The sequence below is a fragment of the Panthera pardus genome, unplaced genomic scaffold (genome assembly GCF_024362965.1).
Source record: "Panthera pardus isolate Hobbes unplaced genomic scaffold, ASM2436296v1 HiC_scaffold_12, whole genome shotgun sequence".
Lineage (NCBI taxonomy): Eukaryota > Metazoa > Chordata > Mammalia > Carnivora > Felidae > Panthera > Panthera pardus.
This window is the reverse complement of record NW_026526677.1, coordinates 40,858,665-40,881,368: the sequence shown is the minus strand read 5'-3', so window position 1 is coordinate 40,881,368 and position 22,704 is coordinate 40,858,665. Positions and strand designations below refer to the sequence as shown.

Sequence of the window (22,704 nt, the reverse complement as noted above, 5' to 3'; positions counted from 1 at the left end):
AGGACAATGATCCAATTAGCTATATTTAATATAGGATAAAAGTAATCAAGAGAAAGGAAAAAGGAGTACTTATATACTGTTGATCAGAGTATTAATTGGTACAACTTTTTGGGGAACAATTTTAGCAATATAAATTTTAAAAACACGTATCTTTTGACCCAGTAATTCTACTTTATCCAGCTAGTTAGGGAAGTACACTAAAATTTTTGCATTACAATGTTCTCTTCACTATTATTTGTAAGCACAAAAAACCCCCACAAAAACAAACTAAATATCTCCCAACAGGAGACAGATACCCATCTGACAAAATATTATGAAGCTATTCAAAGAAATAGAGCTATTTAGATCTACATGTGCTGTTAATAAAGATCTTTGAAAGCATACGATTAATTCACCAATAATTTAAACACAGAATTGCCACGAGCCAGCAGTTCTACTTCTGGGTTATACCTAAAACAAGTGAAAACAGTTATTCAAACAAAAACTTGTACATAAACTTTCACTGCAGCACTATTCACAACAGCAAAAAGATGCAGCCCAAAGGTCCATTGACTGATAACAACAGACAAATAAAATGTGGTACATCCATACCATGGAGTATTATTCAGCCATATAAAGAATGATATACTGATACATGCTACGATGTGGATGAATTTTGAAAACATTATGTTAAGTGAAAGAAACGAAATACAAAAGGCCACATATGTATGATTCCATTTATACGAAATATTTAGAATAGGCAAATCCACATAGCAGACTGACAGCTGCCAGAGCCTGGGGACAGGGAAAATGGGGAGTGATTGCTTAATGTGTACACGGTTTCCTTTTGAGACGATGAAAATGTTCTAGAACTAGATAGTGGTAATGGCTGTGGAACACTATGAATGCCCTAAATGTCACTATCGATAAATTTTACGTTATATGTATTTCAGCACAAAATAAAAATAAAGGAATGAAAATATTAAAACAAGTGCAGAACAGTTTCCCATCTGACTCCTGAAGCAACGACTCTTAATAATTTCTCTGTATTTCTCCAGAGTTAGTCTACGCATACACAAGCATAACTGTTTGTGTATATATGCATATGTATTTGCATGCTCACCTGGTTATATGTGTATTCCTCCTCCAAATGTTTTAATAGCTATTTTGAAAAAGTCCAAATGGAGCCAAAGCACAACTCTAGGATGGCCGGTTGCAGTCATCGATACCTGCCATGATGGAGCATTCCTCAAATTTCCAAACTATTGACTTTAATTTCCCAAAATTATTAATATACTTCTCTCCATATTATGGAATGTATTTATGAGATGTTAGTTAACATTATATTTAAAATTCTTCATGTAATAGTGATTAAATTCAGTGTTATCAGGAATATATAACCAAATTAACAAGGGGAACATGAAAGTTGTCCCCAAGATGGTGTGGGCTCATTTGACATTCCCTACTTGGTGGCAAACACCACACACTATACATCTCCTCCGAGGATTCTATCCTTTCAATTATGTGAAACAATTGTAATTGATGGTTAATGAGACACACAGGAAGAAACAATTGTGAGGTCCTAAAAGGCCTCACAACCTCTAGGGTCCATGTATTAAAGTCTCCTGAAGTGATCTGGAAGAGTTAAGAGGTCCCTGAAGAACTTTAGTACTTGGAAATGACAGAGAATTTCCAGCTCCCCAAGGGATCCTCTATATGAAGCCTACAAAAGGATCAGTAATGCAAATACTGCACTCTTTCCAGAGAAGGAAAATGAACTCGTTGTACCCTATACAGAGATCCAGAGGCTTACTCCAACTAATACACCCAATTTTTATAACCTGTAGGTATAATTTCAACTTTTCTCACCCACTGTTGTTCTTAAGTACATTCAGGCTTGTGACACAATCTTGAGTTTTGTTTTTTTTTTTAAATATTGTCAAGGAAAGCCAAACAATTATAACATATTACAACTTGACTTTGGCTATATCCTGGTCTACCAAATTTTTTGATCATGCATCTCTAGTAAAAAAATATTTTTGGGGCGCCTGGGTGGCTCAGTTGGTTGAGGGTCCGACTTCAGCTCGTGAGTTCGAGCCCCATGTCGGGCTCTGTGCTGACAGCTCAGAGCCTGGAGCCTGTTTCGGATTCTGTGTCTCCCTCTCTCTCTGTCCCAACCCACTCGCATTCTGTCTCTGTCTCTCTCAAAAATAAACAAACATTAAAAAAAAATTTTTTTTAAGCCCACATCCCCAAATATGGTATTTACCTACATATATGTCTGCACAAATACATCATGTATGTTATAAAATAAATTTTTATTTTTATTTTTTTAATTTATTTTTATTTTTTTTTATTTATTTTTGGGACAGAGAGAGACAGAGCATGAACGGGGGAGGGGCAGAGAGAGAGGGAGACACAGAATCGGAAACAGGCTCCAGGCTCCGAGCCATCAGCCCAGAGCCCGACGCGGGGCTCGAACCCACGGACCGCGAGATCGTGACCTGGCTGAAGTCGGACGCTTAACCGACTGCGCCACCCAGGCGCCCCTATAAAATAAATTTTTAAATAAAAAAGATGAGATAAAACACTTTCCTAACATTTAAAAATTTATTTATTAATGATACAAAATCCTTTTGTTCTTATTAAAACTTATTTTAACAATATATTTTTAGTGAAAGTGATGTGAATTTTTTTAAAATCTTGGTTGAACACTTTGCCATATGCCAAGCGGTAGGTATTATTCTCTCTACAGATGATAAAACTGAACTTTGAGAGGTTATATAACCTGACAAATGTCAGAACTATAATGTGGCAGAGCTAGGATGCAAACTCCTATCTGTCTAACTCTAAATCCAGTGCTCTTAATCAATATATTATGAGAATGGAAGCAATCAAAGAAAACAAATTTATACTGTAGTATAAGACAAAGACAGAATAAATCCTTCTGACCAATCAGAATGCTATTTGCTCATCTGAATTCTTTTTAATTTAATCAATTACAATCTCTGTATGAATTAGGGTAAGTCATTTCATTTATGTGAATCTTAGTTTTCCAATATGTAAAATGAGGAGCTTCGACTAGATGAACCTTAATGTGCTTTTTAAAATTTCTTTTTAATGTTTATTTATTTTTGACAGAGAGAGACAGAACAAGAGCAGGGGAGGGGCAGAGAGAGAGGGAGACAACAGAATCCGAAGCAGGCTCCAGGCTCTGAGCTGTCAGCACAGAGCCCGACGTGGGGCTCGAACTCACGGACCACAAGATCATGACCTGAGCCAAAGTCGGACCCTCAACCGACTGAGCCACCCAGGCGCCCCTTAATGTGCTTTTTAGCATTAAAATTCTAAGACTCAAGGCACAGAGGATTTTGGGGGTAGTGAAAAATACTATAATGGTAAATACATGTCATTATAGATTTGTCCGTATCCACAGAAAGCACAACACCAAGAGTGAACCTTTATGTAAACTACAGATTTGGGATGATAATGATGTATCAAGGTAGGCTTATCAATTGTGCCATTCTGGTGGGGGACGTTGATAACAGGGGAGCTTTCCCATGTGTGGGGGTGAGGGATATACAGGAAACTTTTTGTTCAATGTTGCTGTGAACTTAAAACTGTTCTAAAAATATATATATACTAAAACAATTCTAGGACTCAAATACGAGAGCAAATGAGGCAAAGATCTATTAAGCAGAATAACCAGACCTTTGCTGATCTCCACATTAGGCAGGTTAAAGATGTCAAGGTCCATCACTCCTCCTTTCGTCTCTTCTGAGAGGTCCAAGAGGACCAGTCTGTCTGCAATGCCCTGTACAGTACAATAACAAAAAGAACATACAGCATTACACAAACACAGCCAGTTACTCAATTTCAGTTCATTTAGAAGTGAAGCTAAAGGAGAATGCATGGGCCTAAAATGCTCTCTCATGAAGGAAAGATAACACGACAGCAATAAAAGGGACTTGTAAGCAAGAAATTACTATGAACTTGAGTAATGTAATCCTTTAGGCTTGACTGAAAACTGGGATCTAGCAGGACTTAAGTAAGAGGTCACAGACGGCAGGTTTCCTTTGATGGAACAATGCGTAATAAAGATAACTTGGTGCACTCAATATATTTGCTGTCGTTCTTGAGTTTATGTTTTCATTTTGATGTCACAAGTTCCATTCTGAAAGTACTTAAGAGTGATTTTTGGGTCTATTTTAGCGCCTCATTTCTAGCATGAAAGTCAATACTAATGCCAAGTTTCTCTTTAAAAAAAAAAAAAAGGATAATAGCCATATATCTAAAATAAAATCCTATTATCATGTAGAACTCTCCTCAGAAATCTTGTGGAAAACAGTCCAGGAGCACCTGGGTGGCTCAGTCAGTTGAGCATCCAATTTCAGCTCAGGTCATGATCTTGTGGTTCGTGAATTCAAGCCTCACATCGGGGTTGCTGCTGTCAGCTCAGAGCCCACTTCGGATCCTCTGTCCCTCTCTCTCTGTGCCTCCCACACTTGCGCCTTCCCAAAAATAATATTAAAAAAAAAAAAAGAAAGAAGGAAAAGGAAAACACTACATATGCTTGTCAATGGCTCCCTGGGTACCATGTAAATGATGGCATAGAAACTCCTCAGAATCAGGTTACCTTTGTGAAAGGTCTTTTTCTCACATGGTAAGCGGTTTGAGGATCTTTCCTATATTAGAGTGCAGAAGCAAGAGTACCCAGGGATCCAGCAGACTATCAAGCAGAAAGGACAAAAGAAAAGCAATAGTACTCATTAGCTCTGTCACACTGGGCAAGTCACTGAACTTGGCCTTACTTCATGGGGTTATGAAGATTAATTCTGTGACACAGAGCTGGCAGAGAGCAGTCCTTTCTAAACTGTACCTACTAATTTCATTATTGTCAGCCACACTCATAAGATGAATGTAAAAAAAAAAAAAGAAACAAAACTATAAGTTACCATCTTCATTTATGAGACATGCAAAGATCCAAAAGTTAAGCATCAAAAGTGTGGGGAAAACAGGCATCCTCACACACTGTGGGTATGAGAATAAACTGGTATAATTGATATGGAGGATAATTTGACAAGTTCTATCAAAATTTAAAAACATAGTAATTCATTTAATCCATCTATCTCATTTATAGAAATTATCCAACAAGTTTATTAGTACATGTGTAAAAGGATACATTATGTATAAGGTTTTCTTTTTTTTTTTAATGTTTATTTATTTTTGAGAGAGAGAGAGAGCAAGCAGAAGAGGGGCCGAGAGAGAAGGAGACACAGAATCTGAGCAGGCTCCAGGCTCTGAGCTGTCAGCCAGAGTCTGACACGGGGCCCAAACCCATGAATGGTGAGATCATGACCCAAGCTGAAGCTGGACGCTTAAACGACTGAGCCACCCGGGCACCCCATGTATAAGGTTTTCAAAAGACAAGACACAACTTAAATGTCCATCAGTAACAACAACAGCAATAATGGTATTGTTATATTATTATAGCATTATTATGGCATTATTGCAATAATGGTAAACAACAGCAGTATAACATAATGGTTTAGAGAAGAACTTCCCAAGCCTTAAGGGATCAGCATTCAGTAGATCAGTGCAGCACATGGACATGGGGGGGGGGGGGGGGTTGTTAAATGCAGATTTACTTCCATAGGTCTGGGGTGGGGCCTGAGATAATGTAATTCTAAGAAGATCTCAGATGTTGCCAATGCTGCGGGTCTGAAAGTCACATGCTGACAGTAAAGATTTAGAATACAGGCTCTATAAATAAGACTGCTTCACTTCAAATCCTGCCCCCATTTATTAACAGTGTGACTTTGGGCAAGCTGCGTAATCTCCCTCTGCCTTCATTTGTAAATTGGCAGTAACCATAACATCTAACCCACAAGGCTGTTGTAAAAATAAGTCAAGTGTTTAGCTGAGTGCCTGGCACTTAATAAGCATTCAGTAAACGCTAGTTACCGCTGCTACCACCACAACCGACACTATTATGACTACTATTGTATCATAATATTTTATATATTGTACCTTGTATCCAAATATTAATGTTTATAAAGAAAAATGGGAAAAGACTTCCATTTAGACAGCTTACAGACAAAGGAATACTGATAGTGAGACTCTTCTAACAGCTGAAGGAACATGACTTTAAGGGACCTTCTTGTACTTACCAAAACCAAATAAAATTGATAAAACTCAGTACTGCTAGGAATGTCAAAAATCAGGTTGATGTGCACACTGTTATCAGCAGCATAAATTAGTTCTGCCTTTCTGAAGCGCAATCTAGCAATATGTAGTTAAGTCCCACAAAGACCATTCGTGCCCTGACTCACTAGTACTGTTTTTGAGACTATGTGTACCTAAAAGAAAATTCAGAGGAGAAAATAAGCAACTTGTAAGGCAATGTTTATGGAAGCATTCTGTTTAGTAACAAAAGAACTGAAAACAATTCAAATTCCAATTCCAATTAAGAGGGAATAGTGTATTCACATGGAGGGTGGAGATGAAACGAAGTCAAAAGTTAGCATATGTTATTCTGTGCAGCCAGCTTTTAAAATTTTCTAGCTCCCTGGATACACTTTAATTACTTGCTAAAGTAGAACCTATCTCCAAGACATGTGAGTCTGAAATAAGAAGGGAAGAATTTAGATGGCAAACAATCAAATTTTAATAGAAAAGAAAAAATGAAACTCCAGCTACCAAATAAACAGAGAGGGACAGCTATTCTGTGGGCTACATCTTGAAATGACAGACACGCTGTTACCATGCTACTGGGACCCTGGAGCGTCTTCTGAACCTCTCTGGAAGGGAATGTAAGCCTTTCTGCAAATAATTTATATACCAAAGATCTAGTAAAAAGGAGTGATGGAAAAATAAACAAATTGCAAACTAGTGTAAAATATCCACTCAGAAACTACGATCCTAAGAGAAAGTGGAGTTATTACACCAGAAAAGGCAATCTTCAAGAAAAAAATGTTAATTTTAGAAAAAGCTAAAATTAAGTATTATATTAAATAAGAGTTTAATTAAAGCGGCATGACTCAGAAAACACAAAGGAATTTGTGACTAAGTGGGATAAATGTCACGTTGAGGTTTCCCTTGGATAGGATGATGAGCCGATTGTTCAAGTCACTTTTTTAAAGCCTATTCTGTGACTAAGTACTAATTAAGAAGCAATATCCCTGATGAGAGCTTTCAGCTTTTTTTTTTTTTTTGCCAACTTACTAAATATATTTGAAGGCAAAGTGAGGTTTTCCCACATGACAAGATGAAGCCATTATTTCTTATATGTTAAACACACACTGCTTAAAAGTGTAGCAATATGATAGATGGATTTATAACCACTGTGCTTACGTACCTTTGCTGAGATTGCTAATGTGCAGGCAATTCCCAGTTCTCCACCTCCAACCACAGTAACTTTATTGACTGTTTTGTGCTCATGATTTGCCCAGTGCTTTGAATTTATGTCTGAGACACCTAGAAATAAAAGTGGATTATTATGAGAATTTTAAAATAGTATCAAAAATCTTTTTTAGCATCTAAAAAAATATACACCAACCTTCAATAACTTGGACAGAAAACATGGTGCTAGTCTTTAAGAAGCACTCAAAAATACTTGAAAAAATGAAATGCAAGACAGGAATCTCATTAAATGTTATATTAAATAGAGGCTACCTCCTTAAAAAGAAAAAACCTTTCCAAACATTTAAAAAAATATTATATAAGACTAAAAAATAGGATTTCCATAATTCTGAAAAACAGTCTGATCCTTACTGCTCTGGTCTACAATGCAAAAACGTTTAACGCCTTACTGAAGTTTACAAGCATGGATTTTGCTTTTTGTTCAATCAGAAACACTGAGAATCATAGATTTTCTGGTCCGATATATTGAATGAGGCAAAAAGCCACATAAAAATATAATGAAAAAGTCTGGGATCATTAATATATATCAAATGATTTGGAACAAAACACAAATTATTTTATCTGTCAGTATAAGGGTAATTCTTTTACACTTTAAGAAACCATATTCATTGGAACTATATGGTAACACACCGATAAATGTGTGGAAATTTTTGATTCGACACAGATATACATAGCTACATGAATACATTTACTTATAGAAATCTAGTAGCAGCGGGCGCCTGGATGGCTCAGTGGGTTTAGAGTCAGATTCTTGATTTTGGCTCAGGTCATGTTGTCATGGTTCATGGGATCGAGCCCCATGTCAGGCTTTGGGCTGACAGCATGGAGCCTGCTTGAGATTCTCTCTCTCCCTCTCTCTCTCTCTCTCTCTCTCTGCCCCTCCCTTGCTCGTGCTTTCTCTCTCTCTCGAAATAAATATAAAAAAAAATTTTTTTTAACGTTTATTTATTTTTAAGAGAGAGACAGAGCGTGAGTGGGGGAGGGACAGAGAGAGAAGGAAGACACAGAATCCAAAGCAGGCTCCAGGCTCTGCGCTGTCAGCACAGAGCCTGACGCGGGGCTCGAACCCACCAACAGCGAGATCACCACCTGAGCCGAAGTCAGACGTTCCACCGACTGAGCCACCCAGATGCTCCAAAATAAGTATTTTTTTTTAAAGAAAAAGAAAGCAAGTAGCAGAGAGTAAAGGATATTAGAAATTGTAAACGCATAACTCTCTGGTTAACAAAAATACAAACCTTCAGTGATTTTTGCAATATAGGCTAGCAAGTCTACCTGCCGTGCCTCATCAGACGATGGTAGAGAATACAGGGGAAGTTCCTCTTGAAACTTGGCAATCATTTCTTTAATTAGTCCAACAATGACAGACTTAGGCTGCAGAATACACACAAAGGGAAAAGTGATGCAAAGATTTTGCTCAAGAACACTACCTTATTAACCTATGCATTGTTAAAGAGTTAACCCAAAGAAAGTGTTGCATTATGCTCTTATTTTTTGAAAATTATCATACAAATTAGATGATACTTTTAACTGAAAAGTTACTTAATTCTTTTACCTGAAAACTAGAGAAATGCTAATCCGGCTCTCCAAAAGATGGGAAAATAGCATGACTGTGCTTACTAGCAGAGTACCTATATTCAGGAACAGTCTTTTTTTAAACTTTTTATTTTGAAATTATTGCGGACTTATAGAAAAGTCACAAAAATAGTACAAAGAATTTTCATATACTCTTCACCCAGGTCACTCAAATGTTAACATTTTAACACATATATTTTCTCAGTCTGTGTCCCTCTACATATTTTTCTGAACAAACTGACAATAAATTGTAGATCTGATACCTTTTCACCCCTAAATACTTTAGTGTATATTTCCTAAAAGAAAAAACAAAACAGACATTCTCCTATGTAAGCATTATCAAATCAGAAAAGTGACACTGATAAAATATTATCTAATCCAGTACTGTTTCTTTTAATTTATTAAGCAACCTTAGTGAAATTCACTTAACCTCTCTGAGCTTCAGGGTTATCAGCAATATAATATGAATAATAAATCCCAAGTGGCTATCATGAGAAACAAATGCATGCAAATATATGCTGTGAGTAAAATATTTATTAGTATTGAAAATATTTAGCAGTTTGCTTATTTTGAAAAGGATTTAATTTCCCAAAGTCTGAGAGATTCATTCATTACTTACATATTAAGAGGATGAAGCTATTAGGATCAAAAGCTCAAACACCTTTAAAGACCAAGCAGATAACATAATGTGGGAAGTTGGCAAGTTTAAGAACATTTGGGGAGATGGTTATTGAGACAAACTGGAGTGTACATACAGGCATTCAAATTCGTATTAAGAGCAAAACAAACCCACTTTTCTGTTCAACAAAACTCTGTAAGTCTAACACAGCACGCTGAATTTCTTGGGGAAAACATCTGCAATCTTTGGCCTAGACAGCCTCTAGATTCCTTCCAGCTCCAAAATTCTATGTAATTCTATCACATAATTCCAACTACGTGAGGAACTTAAAGTTACTGCAGTACTTTTAAATAGGGCAATTTAAGACTAGTTTTAGCTTAAAAAAAAAAAAGACTAGTTTTAGCTTATAATAAAGAGGCTCAGAATAGTAAAGTGAAATCAATAGTGTCTGAACTCAAATCAAATACAACCTCAACTAGGTTAATAGGGCTATCTCTAAGTATTTATTAAACAACAAAACTATGAAAAGAGATGCCAATGAAAACCAGAAAAAGGGAACTGGAAAGATGAATTCCCACAACAGGGAACAGATGTCAAAATATCGTTTGAGGATAGCTGGGGGGGGGGGGGGGGGGGGGGGAGGGGGGAGGGGCGGAAAGAAGGGTAAAAATGGCTGAAGGCGATAAACAATTAAAAAAAGAAGGAACCTAGGGGTGCCTGGGTGGTGGCTCAGTTGGTTGTGCATCTGACTCTGGCTCAGGTCATGATCTCACGGTCCGTTAGTTCGAGCCCTGCATTGGGCTCTGCTGATGGCCTGGAGCCCGGAACCTGCTTCAGATTCTGTGTCTGCCTCTCTCTCTGCCCCTCTGCCACTCACACTCTGACTCTCTCTCTCTCAAAAATAAACAAACATTAAAAAAAATTTTTTTTAAAAAGGAACATAAGTGATCAATATATGAAAAATACTTTAATTTCTCAAATAATCAAACAACTAAACATTAAGATATCATTTTTGTCCCTCCAATGGATAAATTTTTATTATGCCCTATTCATCACATTAAACTGGCAATCCTATTAAATAAAATCACGACATAATGCAAATGATGTACAAATTCATAAAGTAAAAGGTCGATGTTCCTGTACCTAAACTCCACTACCAACCACTTGGTGTTCATCCCTTCTTGTATTTTTTTCTTCTTTTTAAAGGTTTTACATATATGAAAAATAGAGAAAACTGTAAAAACAAAGTAAAACATGTCCATAATTGCATGCTTTTTCACAGGATGTATATAAAACAAAAAGTGATAATCCTAACACCATCCTTTACTCTAATCTCGCTTGACTCAACATATTCCTGATCTCCTTCAGGGATCTCTGGTCCTCCTGCCCTACAATTTTCTAGGTATATATAAATATATTATAAATTATCCTTTCATAAAGATCTTAATTACTTATAAAAATGAGAACATATTGTACATCCTTGTAAGTAAATATATAGAGATAAGCAAAGGTTTGTTTTGCTTTAATGATAATACCTTCTGGTTAGGGCAAGAGTGCTGGAAAACTGGCATTCTACACCGATTTCAAGTGATGGTAGAAATACATTTTGTCTACCTTCTGGAGGCCAAGTTGGCAATATGTAAGAATAGCCTTCAAAATATTTCTAAGCTTTGATTCAGTAATTTCATTCCTAGAGATTTATCATTAGGAAATTATTAAATATTTATAATGTATACACATTTATGCTTATACGTATTTATATTTGAGGATGCTTATCATTAAATTTCTAACAACAGAGCAATCTGTAAATATATTATGCCAATATCCTTATGCTAGATCATCAGGCAACCAATTAAAGACCATGTATTTTGAACAGATTGTTTAATATGAGACATGCTCAATATAATAACGGTAGATGAAAAATACAGAAAACAAAATTACATAATGTGAGAAATTTAAAGCAAATAAACTAGTTACATATATCATTACAAAATTACATAATGTGAGAACTTTAAAGCAAATAAACTAATTACATATATTATTGTGAATGCATTTTTAAAACTTAATGCTCAGTTAAAACAAAACATGTAATAAAAGATTATATACAGTATGATTCAATTTACATAAAGGTCAAAAACAGGCAAAACAAAAAATACATTCTTTTTTTATTTAAGTTTTTATTTAGTTATTTTGAGAGAGCAAAAGAGAGAGGGAGCACGTAGGGAGAAGCAGAGAGAGAGGGAGAGAGAGAGAATCCCAAGCAGGCTCTGCACTGTCAGCACAGAGCCAAATGAGGAGCTTGAACTCACAAACTGTGAGATCATGACCTGAGCCAAAGTCGGATACTTAACCAACTGACTCCCCCAGGCCCTCCCAAGACTATAAATAAATACATATATTACATAAAAGTCTCTAATAAGGAGGGACTAGGAAATAATGCCCAATATCTTGCTAGTAGCTTTTCATGTGCTTTATAAGCAGTAAACAACTATAAAAAGAGAGGGAGCAAATAATAGTTGGCTCCAGACCTGGAGAGAGTGCTTCATGCAGGCTGCTGTCTGTCACTGGGGTTCTGGAACCTAGGTGACTCTAGGGAGCTCAATTACTTTCAAAGACCATATGAGGAGTGTCATTAAAAGAAAATTCACTTATTTGTACCATGAGAAAAATAATTTGTACCACCAGAGAAATAAAAACTTCTACAAGAAAATCCAAATTGATCTTACATGGCTCCAGTTTTGAAGATAGGGCAAGTATATTCTGCCTTGAGCATCCACATGTTTTCCAACTGAGACACCCATATTTGCAGTTGGCTTTAAGAAGCAAATGGGGGGAGCAAAAGGGTGGGAATCCAAGATCCACAAACGAATTGGTATGTTATATGTATTACCTATTTGAGACAAAATAAACACATCTTCAAATAATGATGAAGCATATACATTATATTTATGGTACGGCTAGGTGGCATCTTAAGACCTGTAGTCTAGTCAAGTGCATATATAAAGAATTTACATAAATCGAGGCCTACTTCTCCATTTTCATGTTCCCATTAAAGCACCAGCATAACATCTGAAGAAATTTAATTAAGACAATGGCCAGCTCATCCAATTCAATTCAATAATATTTACAGGACCTATTGTACCAGGAGTCTGGGATACAGTATCTTCTCTATGTAACCTCTTTGCCCCACCCAAGCAGAGCTATTGTACCTTTCTTGAAAGGTAGTGGACACTTTTATTTTTATACTTATTCTGCATTGAAGTTACTTGCCCACAGATCTGTGTCTCCTTTTACACAGTAAACTTCCAGAGGGTTAGGTATTATTCATTTCTATTTTCCCCACACCAAGTATAGGGCCCAACATACTGATTGCTCAATAAAGGTTTCCTATATGCATAAGAAAAAGTGAATGAATAAACACATGAAAAATTAATGAATTAACAAAGACGAATTGGATACATTTGATACTGACCCGCAAATTACTCACTAACCGTCATCAAGCTGGGTTAGATCATAGAACTTAGAGCTGAAAAGAACCTTAAGCATCACCTTGCCCAGTGTACTGACACAGGAACTTGAGTGCATGATCTTCCAACCACACACGTGTAATGTCATGACTACTGAGAGCCAAAACCTCTGACGGCTCTGGTTGCCAGGAAGCCCAAATCTACGACCTAATAAAAGTGTAAAAACTAGACTTAAACTAGAAATCTGATCAACTCCATTAGCTCTATCTATTGTATCTCCTGATGGTCAATTCCTGCACTCACAGTCTTACTGCATGTCTTTCACTATACTTACAAACATGGCTGCTCGGGACCAAGAATGCCTACGTTTAAATCCTAGTTTCACCCACGACTACTAGCTCTATGATTTTAGGCCAGTTATTTAACTTGTCTGTGCCTCAATTCCTTCCTCTATAAAATGGAAATAGTAATAATAGCTCCTACCCCATAGGGTTGTTGCAAGGATGAAATTAGTTGAGGTATGTAAGATGCTTAGAACAGTACATCATATGGTAAGTACCATGAAGGGTTGGCAATTTTTGCAATTTACTTCAAACCCATGTTGAAGGTTTAACTATAGGGCAGGTATAAATAAAAAAGTATTGTTTTCTACTGAAATCTTTTTCTTACTAAGAAAATCATCCTTCCACTGACAGCTACTTTTCTCATCTTGTTTCTTCCTCTAAGGATACAACAATACTCAACCCTGTATGCACATTAGAAACACTTAAGAAACTTGGAAACATACCAACACCTATGCCACTCTCCCAGTTTCTGATCCAATGGGATGGGGTATGGACAACATTTTTTAAAAGCTTCCCATGTAATGCTAATGTGCAACTAAGATTGCAAATCAGTATTATAGAAATGCCCTAATACTTGCGGGTCTATTATTTTATATCAGCAGTACTGAGAACAACACTCCTCTTCTATTTTTGTCTAAGTATTAAAAAATTTTTCTTATTTGAGATATAACTGACATATAACATAACAGTTTCACCGTACAACATAATGACTTGATATTTGTACATATTGCAAGATGATCACTACAATAAGTCTAGTTAACATCTGTCACCGTAGTGTCTAAGTATTTACTATTTGGCTATCGGCATAGCTACTGATCCATAGATAATTCTGATTATAAAGTCATGTGATTGTAGCACCACAAAGTGACTGACAGGTACTGAGACACCATCAAATTTCTCCAAAAGCAGTTATTCTGTCTAATGTTACATACTCTCTAGAGAGTGTTTTTCAAATAGTGGTCGCAATAAATGGGTCACAAAATTAATTTAGTGGGCTGCAAGCAATATTTTCAAATGGAATTGAAAAGAAAATAGAATACATGACAGACATTATGGTGTTTCTTTTTTTCTAATTTACTTTTGAGAGAGAGAGAAAGAGAGATAGGGAGAGGGAGAATCCCAAGCAGGCTCCACATGGTCAGTGCAGAGCCCAATGTGTGGCTCAAACCTGCACACTGTGAGATCAAGACCTGAGCTGAAATCAAGAGTCAGATGCTTAAACGACTGAGCCACCCAGGCACCCCTGGCAGTTTCATATATTAATGTACATATGTACATTACATGTACATATAATGCACATGTACTCACATGTACACATATGAGTGCGTGCACATGCATGTATGCTAGCTATGTATATAAAAGTACAGTATTTCTTATTGTGGGTCACAGTCAAGACATTTGAAAGCCACTGTTCTAGGCCATGCAAATTTTCTTGTTACATAATATAGCTGGAGTAGTGAGCCAAATCTCCATGGTGTCGCTTTCTGTGTTAAGTACCACACATTAAAGAAAAGGAAAGAAATGTCTATTGATGGTATCTTCCTAGTTGATCAAGGATCTGCTGCCCCCATCAATGCTCTTCCCCAGCAGCATTCATGCATTTTACTAGCCCATGCCTGGCAAAGCAACTGGTGAGCCTGATTCCCATGTCCAATTGGTAAGATTTCACTACTGGTGTTCTGCTCTCTTCTTCCTTTCTTCTTTCCCATTCTTTTCTGTTAGCCACTGCCCTGCCTCATTCCCTGCCCAGTTAGCTTTCAGGAATTCATTACCAAAGAGTCAGAAATCCTGGTAGAGTCCTCAGATCTGAAGTAATTATATCATAAAAATATAATTTAAGTTAGCTGTAAATAAAATTCAGATGGGTATCACTTATTAAGATGATACACATCTCTCAAGTACAGTGGATGAATAAAAAGTGTCATCATAACCTTCACACAATCTTGGAGAGATAATAAGAAATGATTCAGAAAATGTCTGCAGATACACATAAGGAAATATCAATGGAAGATTCATCTGGGGAATAGGACTGGGTAGGAGGTTAGTTATAAGCTTAACCTCATCCCTTCTCAATTTTAAGTTTTTTTTTTTTTTTTAGCACAAGTATGTATTATTATTATACTGATAAAACTAAGAACTGAAAGAAATACAGGATTAAGCATCCATTATGTGCCAGGCACTATGCCAAGAGCTTTACTTATGGTAATTCACTTAATCCTCATAATTCTGGAGTTAGTATCCATTATTGTAACATTTTACAAATTCTGGAGTTAGTATCTGTTATTGTAACATTCTGACCTCTGATCAGCAGGAAGTAACTAATATGGATCACAAAGAGTTGATATAATTCTACTCAAAAGCAAAGAAAAAAGAGTGTACTGCAAAAAAAAAAAAAAAAAAAAAAAAAAAAGGTACTTCGGTACCATTACTACCTTGGAAGATCCAGCTTAAGGATCAATGAAATAACTCCTCGGCTTTAGGAAATGCAGAACGCCAATGAGGGGCATTTTACCAATGATATTAAAATAAGATTTATGCCCTCCTGTTACCCCCTCACACTATCTTTGAAACCGAAATGCTATTAAGCAGTGATTCACTTGATGAGCTCCTCTGTTAATATATAATTACCCTTGACATCATTGGGGTGGGTAAGAATTGGGAATGAAATCAGTCAACCAATCACTGGGGTGGGCAATAATTCTCTCTCTCTCTAACATCTAATCATAATAAATGCAGAACACAAGTAATGGGGAACAGGTCTGAGTAAAGTTTTCTAGGCAGCCAGAAAAGAGTCTGAGAGTTTGGCAGGAGAGGAACAAGGAGGAAAATAAAAACCAATTCTGCAATTTCTGCAGAGCCCAGCTCACTGCTCATCTACTTCCATCTCGAACCATATTCTTAGGTATAAAAACCAAACTGAGGGGCGCCTGGGTGGCTCAGTCGGTTAAGCGGCTGACGTCGGCTCAGGTCATGATCTCGCAGTCCGTGAGTTCGAGCCCCGCATCAGGCTCTGGGCTGACAGCTCAGAGCCTGGAGCCTGTTTCAGATTCTGTATCTCCCTGTCTCTGACCCTCCCCCGTTCATGCTCTGTCTCTCTCTGTCTCAAAAATAAACGTTAAAAAAAATTTTTAAAAATAAAAAAAAAGTACAAACCAAACTGAATTCCTATGCATTTCCTATGCCAAAGGAGGTGTCCTAGTGGGACATAAACAGTGGCAGAATAACACATGAGTGAACCTCACGCAGTGAGTGATCATGGAGGGGCAGAAATTAAGAAGGGTTTGTTAACAGTCTAGGACTACCATAATGAAATACCTACTTTGAAAAAAGTCCCCCAAAATACAGCTCCTTGGTGTCTTTTGGGCAGTGTCTTCCTATAATACAGTGCTGAGTTTTTTGTAAAGGAGCAAATTCCACCATTCTCTCCCCATTTGTTTTCAGGTCTTCCTCATCCCTTTTTAGTTACCTTCTCTCTCAACTGCCCAGCAAATTCATTTATTACTAAGCCCCTTCAGTCAGTAATCAAATAAACTCAACCATGCAACAAATATTTACCAAGTATTTTCTATAAACACAGCACTATGTATTAGTGATTTGGGATATTAACCCTCTTGGGATTATAGACCAGGAATAGGTTTTTAGTGGTGGGATTTCAGACACCCCTTCAGAGACATCTATTAGAACCAAAGCTTCACTGGTTTTCTTCACATCATACCATATAAGCAATCACCTATAATACCTACCTGAAAGGTTAGTCCTCTCGAACACTGATAGAAGTAGGTTTGGACAAATAGGAAGAGTTAAGAATGGGGGAACTAGCGATTTTTTGTTTGTTTGTTTGTTTTTTGGCAAACACTTAGCTATCACTTGATAGCAGGCAGATCACTTGAAAATATGATGCCTTCTTTGAGTTTTAATGGCCCCCAATTTCCTACTGGAGTTTCAAGTGACAGTCTGATACAAGTGGTGTGGTTTTAGGTAAATCGCTTGACTAGGCTAAGACTGAGTTTCACCCATACAATGGGGACATCATACAGAGGGAAACGGAGAGGATCAAAACATTGATGTAATGGAGAAGAAGGTGTGATCCTTGCATTTTGCTATGGAAAGCAAAGAGAACTGTCCATAAAATCAGGCCTGTCTCTGTGTAGGGGCCCAGGGTAGGCTGCCCCAAGATGGGCCACTTTGGCACAGAGATTATTTTGAGTTAAAAGTAATCAAAACTTGGCAGATTCAGGAAAAGCTTTCTTCCTCCCTCTCAACTGCCTAAATTACAATGGGAGGAAGAGCCTGTACCTGGAAGAGAGCTATTAAAAGACACTCCCCTTTACCTAGAGTTTAGCTGCGTAACAGGGCAACTTTTGTTTTTCCAAGTATCTCCTTTCCCTTCTTGCTAGTGGTCTTTCTCCCTTTTGTGTCCGCAGGCCCCTCCCCTCCCCTTAGCTCAGATAAGCTTCATGCTCCCTCACTGTCCCTGGAATCTCATGTCTGTGTGGATTCCCCACTATGCACACCTACTAAATTTGATTTTCTCCTGTTAACCTGTCTTATGTCAATTTGATTCTAAGTCCAGCTGGAAGGACTACAGGGCAGAGGAAGGTCTTCTTCCCCAACATCTGTCTTACTCTCCTCTGTACCCCAGCACCTAGCAGACTAGTGGGCACATAGTTGATACTTGTTAAGTATTTTTTGAACTGAATTGAATTTGTTGATATTAATCTAGGCCACCTTGAATGGGACAGCATTCTGCTATATGCAATAAGGTTCTGTGTACATCATGTTATATGTGAAAATACTTTAGAGAATGTTATGGGACTAAACAAATGTAAGCTCTTGTTAAAATGTTCTTTTACAAAATTCCCACATTTTCTCAGCTTCCACACTTACCATGGTACATCACAGGAATAGTGCCAGTGAAATTCAGCAGGTCTTTCTGGGAACTATCTTTGAACACTGGAAGAAAAATAAAAGCCCCAAAATGTACACTCAAAAGTAGAAAAAACTGTATGAAAGTTTGCGCACACACAGACCCACATACAGAAGCACACCTAATTTTTAAGGTTCATCATCTTGGCATCTGTAACTATGTTGACAAGGGGAAATTACCACATACTGTTTTCTTAGAAAGCCAAGAGGATAGCTGAAAGCACAGAGAGCTTTGATACAGAAACTCCAGATTCTAGACCTACTTTCCCCACTTAGACACATGCAGCTTTACTGTTGAAGCTGTTACTTGAATCCCTTTGACCTTCAGTTTCATCATCTATAAAATAAAGAAAGCAAGACTACATCATAAAGTGGTCATAAGGATCAAATGTGATAATGTGAAAACATACTTAAGAACTTTAGGACCATAGGGGTGCCTGGGTGGCTTGGCTGGTTGAGCATATGACTTTGGCTTAGGTCATAATCTCGAGGTTCGTGACTTCAAGCCCCACATCAGGCTCGCTGCTTATCAGTACAGAGCCTGCTTCAGATCCTCTATCTCCCTCTCGCTGCCCCTCCCCACTTAAGAGTGTGCTCTCTCTCCTTCTCTCTCTCAAAAATAAACATATAAAAAAAAGTTTAGGACTATAAAACTCAGGGACATCATCAAATAACTGTCACATATTGTTGCATCCACACGACTCCTGAAACAGAATGCTACGGGCACCAGTGACAGTCACAACAAAGTTTATTACGATGAGAGGCAAGGCCGACCGATCGGGACCAACACTCTTGATAAGAGTGCGGCCTCGAACAGCCAGGGTACAGAGTTTATAACCGATCACATCGTTTTATCATCACCTGGGAACAGAACAAAGAAACAGTTGCCAGATGAGTTAGAAACAGCTGCCTAATGAGGTGTTTATTTTAGACTTTCTGCCTCTAAGTTGCAACCAGTGGATCTCCTTGACCCTGCCTCTGATGCTCTTTTCTTTGAACTTTTGTTTCCTTAATTGGTGAAGCCTAATTTACAAGAGTATGAGGCTAGTTTACAAGAGCAAAGCAAGGCTGTTATCTCTTAACCTTCAGTGTCAACACAAAGCTGTTATTTTTCAAGCTAAGCATTAGCCCTACACTACAATTTAACCCTTACAATATAAAAGTTATAATCATTTTCAGATACCAGACTCCAACTTTACAATTTTAAGATTTTATAATTTTATAATCTTTAGATGCAATTAAGAAAAAAAAAGTTAGCTTTATTTTTTTTAAGCTCATTTATTTTGAGAGAGAGAGAGAGAGAGAGAGCGCGCGCGCGAGAGCGCACAAGCAGGCCAGGGCAGAGGGAGAGGGAGAAAGAGAATCCCAAGAGGGTCTGTGCTGATAGCTCTGTGCTAATGGTGAGATCATGACCTGAGTCGAAATCAAGAGTCTGTCACTCAACCAACTGAGCCACCCAGGTGCCTCTGTAACTTTCAACTTAGTTTCACTTTTCTTATTGATTTATGGCTTAAATAAGTAAGATATTTTTTAAAGGAGTGCACTAGCTAGGATGATCACCAGGTATTGTATGTAAGTCCCGAATCACTAAATTGTACACCTGAAACTAATATTACATTGTATGTTAACTAACAGGAATTTAAATAAAAACTTAAAAAGAAAAAAAATATCTTATTGGTTTTGTTAATGTTAAAAGTGTATATGTCTGTAGAAATCTATTAAGTTACCGAAACATGAACTAAAGTGTAAGACTCGCCCATAATTCCTTTATGGAAAGACAACCATTTAGCATATTCTTCCGAAGGCCTTTTTAAAAATTCATAAACTTTTGGGACGCCTGGGTGGCTCAGTCAGTTGAACGTCCAACATCGGCTTAAGTCATGATCTCATGGTTTGTGGGTTCAAGCCCCGTGTCAGGCTCTGTGCTGACAGCTCAGAGCCTGGAGCCTGCTTCGGATTCTGGGTCTCCCTCTCTCTCTGCCCCTCCCCCGCTAGTGCTGTCTCTCTCTCTCTCTCTCTCTCTCTCTCTCTCTCAAAAATAAGTAAACATTAAAAAAAGTTCATAAATTTTTTTTTACATATGAAATTGTATCACACAGTCTGTTCTGTGAACTTTTTACTTATTTAATTCATTCATTTTTATTCTCTTTGATTCCTATTGTAAATAACACAATTATTATACTTTAAGTTTTATTTAGAAATTGTTCTTTTAATTTTGTCTTAACTCACAGCTTGGGTTGTAAAAAAATATGTAAGATAATGTAGATAAAACATTTGGAAACATATCTGGCATTCAATAAAAAGTAGCTGTCATATCCCCGATCCCACTCATTTATGCAGCACCAAATAATGAGGTGCTCATCAAGAGAGGCCAGTCACAGATGGGCTAGAATTTAATAATTTCTTCCACATGTGAAATTAACTAGCGATCCCTAAGAAATACTTCAATAACTCCTCAAAATTTCTAATATATAAATCTGAATTAGATACATTTCTAACTAATTCTAATATAAAACATTCCCATGGAATATAAATAAGTTTTTGAAAACCATGTGTTTTGACTAATTTGTGGGTCCTAAAATCAATTTTGTGAGTCTCAATTAGCATTTGTCTTTGAATGAAATGGAATGGAATAGAAAATGCCAGAGTGTACACACTATTTCAGTTATGTGTCTATGGAGTCAGGATATAAAATGCATTAAAAAAAATTTTTTTTTAATGTTTATTTATTTTTGAGAGAGACAGAGTGTAAGCAGGAGAGGGGCAGAGAAAGAGGGAGACAGAATCCAAAGCAGGTTCCAGGCTCTGAGCTGTCAGCACAGAGCCTGACATGGGGCTTGAACCCATGAACCATAAGACCATGACCTGAGCTGAAGTTGGTCACTCAACAGACTGAGCCATCCAGGGGCCCCTAAAATGCATTTTCAAGTGTGGTTTGTGGTCAGAAATTTTAAAAGACAGTGAAGTAAAATCTTTCTTAGGTAACTATAAGTGAACAAGATAACTAAAACTTTTGTTATTAATAATTCAGACTCAACCATTTATGTGGTAGGCAGAACAATGGCCTCCAAAGATGTCCAATATCCTAATCCTTGGTACCTGTGAATATGTTACCTTACTTGGCAAAGAGACATTTTACATGCAGTTAAGGACCCTGTGATGGGGAAATTATTCTGTATTATTGGAGTAAGCCTAATCTAATCACACTGGGCCTTAAAATCAGAGATATGACTACAGAAGAATGGTCAGAGACATGCAACATTCCTAGCTTTGAAGATGGAGGAAAGAGATCACAAGCTAAAGAATATGGCTAACCTTTAGAAACTGAAAAAGGCAAGGCAGGGTGCCTGGGTGTCTCAGTCACTGGAGCACGTGACTCTTGATCTCAAGGTGGTGAGTTCGAGCCCTACCTTGTGTGTAGAGATTACTAGAAGAAATACATAAACTAAATAATAATAATAATAATAAAGGCCAAGAATTACATTCTCTGCCAGAGCCTCCAGAAAGGAATTAAGACCTGCCAACACTTTGCTTTTGGCCTAAATGTCTAACCTAAAGAGACATGTGTTGGACTTCTAGCCTACAGAACTCTAAGATAGTAAACTTGCGCTTTTTTAGCTACTAATAAATTTGCGCTGATTGGTTGTTGTTTGTTTATTTATTCATACTCAAGTATAATTAACAAACAATGTTATATTAGTTTCAGATGTACAATATAATGATTCAACAATTCTACACATTTCTCAGTTCTCATCAAGGTAAGTGTACTCTGAATCCCTTTTCTCTCTTTCACTCATCCACCCTCCCACCTACCTACCCTCTGGCAACCACCAGTTTGTTTTCTGTATTTAAGCCTGTACATTTTTGCTAATTTGTTATGGCTGCAACAGAAAACGAATACAATATAAGTTGTATTAACTTAAATTTCCTCAGAAACCACAGGTCACAAAGTATAGTTGAAAATCAGGGGATAAAAGAGAGAAATGAGAAATTACAATTTTGTAGCTAAGTATAATTCACAATTTACTAAAGTTAATAGTAGAGGTTATGACTCTTACCATAGGTGTCCATGGAATATCTGAAATGTGGGAAAAACCTATTTACATTCTTTAGTTCTTCCACAGTTAGATCTCTGAACTTGTACTGAAAAGAGAAAGATGAGAACCGAGTAAGAATCAAGCTACAAGCTGCAGAACGATTACAATTAACACTGAACAGAACACCATGTGCTAGGCCCCCGGCTCTGAGTTTTATGAACATGGATAGTATGTGGTTTACTCTTTTTAATAATGACCCCATGAAGTAGGTAGCAGGGCTTATGACGGCTCTACTTTACAGAAGATGAAAATGAAAGCTAGAGAATCAAACTAAC

General features: G+C 37.2%; 1 protein-coding gene across 5 annotated transcripts in view; it reads right to left on the bottom strand.

Moving 5' to 3' along the window:
• Nucleotides 1-22,704, bottom strand: part of UEVLD (UEV and lactate/malate dehyrogenase domains) — a 54,475-nt gene that overhangs the window by 23,829 nt on the left and 7,942 nt on the right. For 4 of the 5 annotated variants that reach the window (XM_019456489.2, XM_053899910.1, XM_053899911.1 and 1 more), the window contains exons 2-7: nt 22,391-22,475; nt 18,294-18,359; nt 12,322-12,485; nt 8,640-8,775; nt 7,337-7,455; nt 3,691-3,793 (exon numbers count right to left, since the gene is read on the bottom strand). In XM_019456489.2, the coding sequence (XP_019312034.1) occupies nt 3,691-3,793; nt 7,337-7,455; nt 8,640-8,775; nt 12,322-12,485; nt 18,294-18,359; nt 22,391-22,475 (673 nt within the window). Of the gene's footprint in view, nt 1-3,690; nt 3,794-7,336; nt 7,456-8,639; nt 8,776-12,321; nt 12,486-18,293; nt 18,360-18,595; nt 18,688-22,390; nt 22,476-22,704 lie in introns of those variants that run through there. The other variant, XM_019456491.2, reaches the window with a different exon arrangement.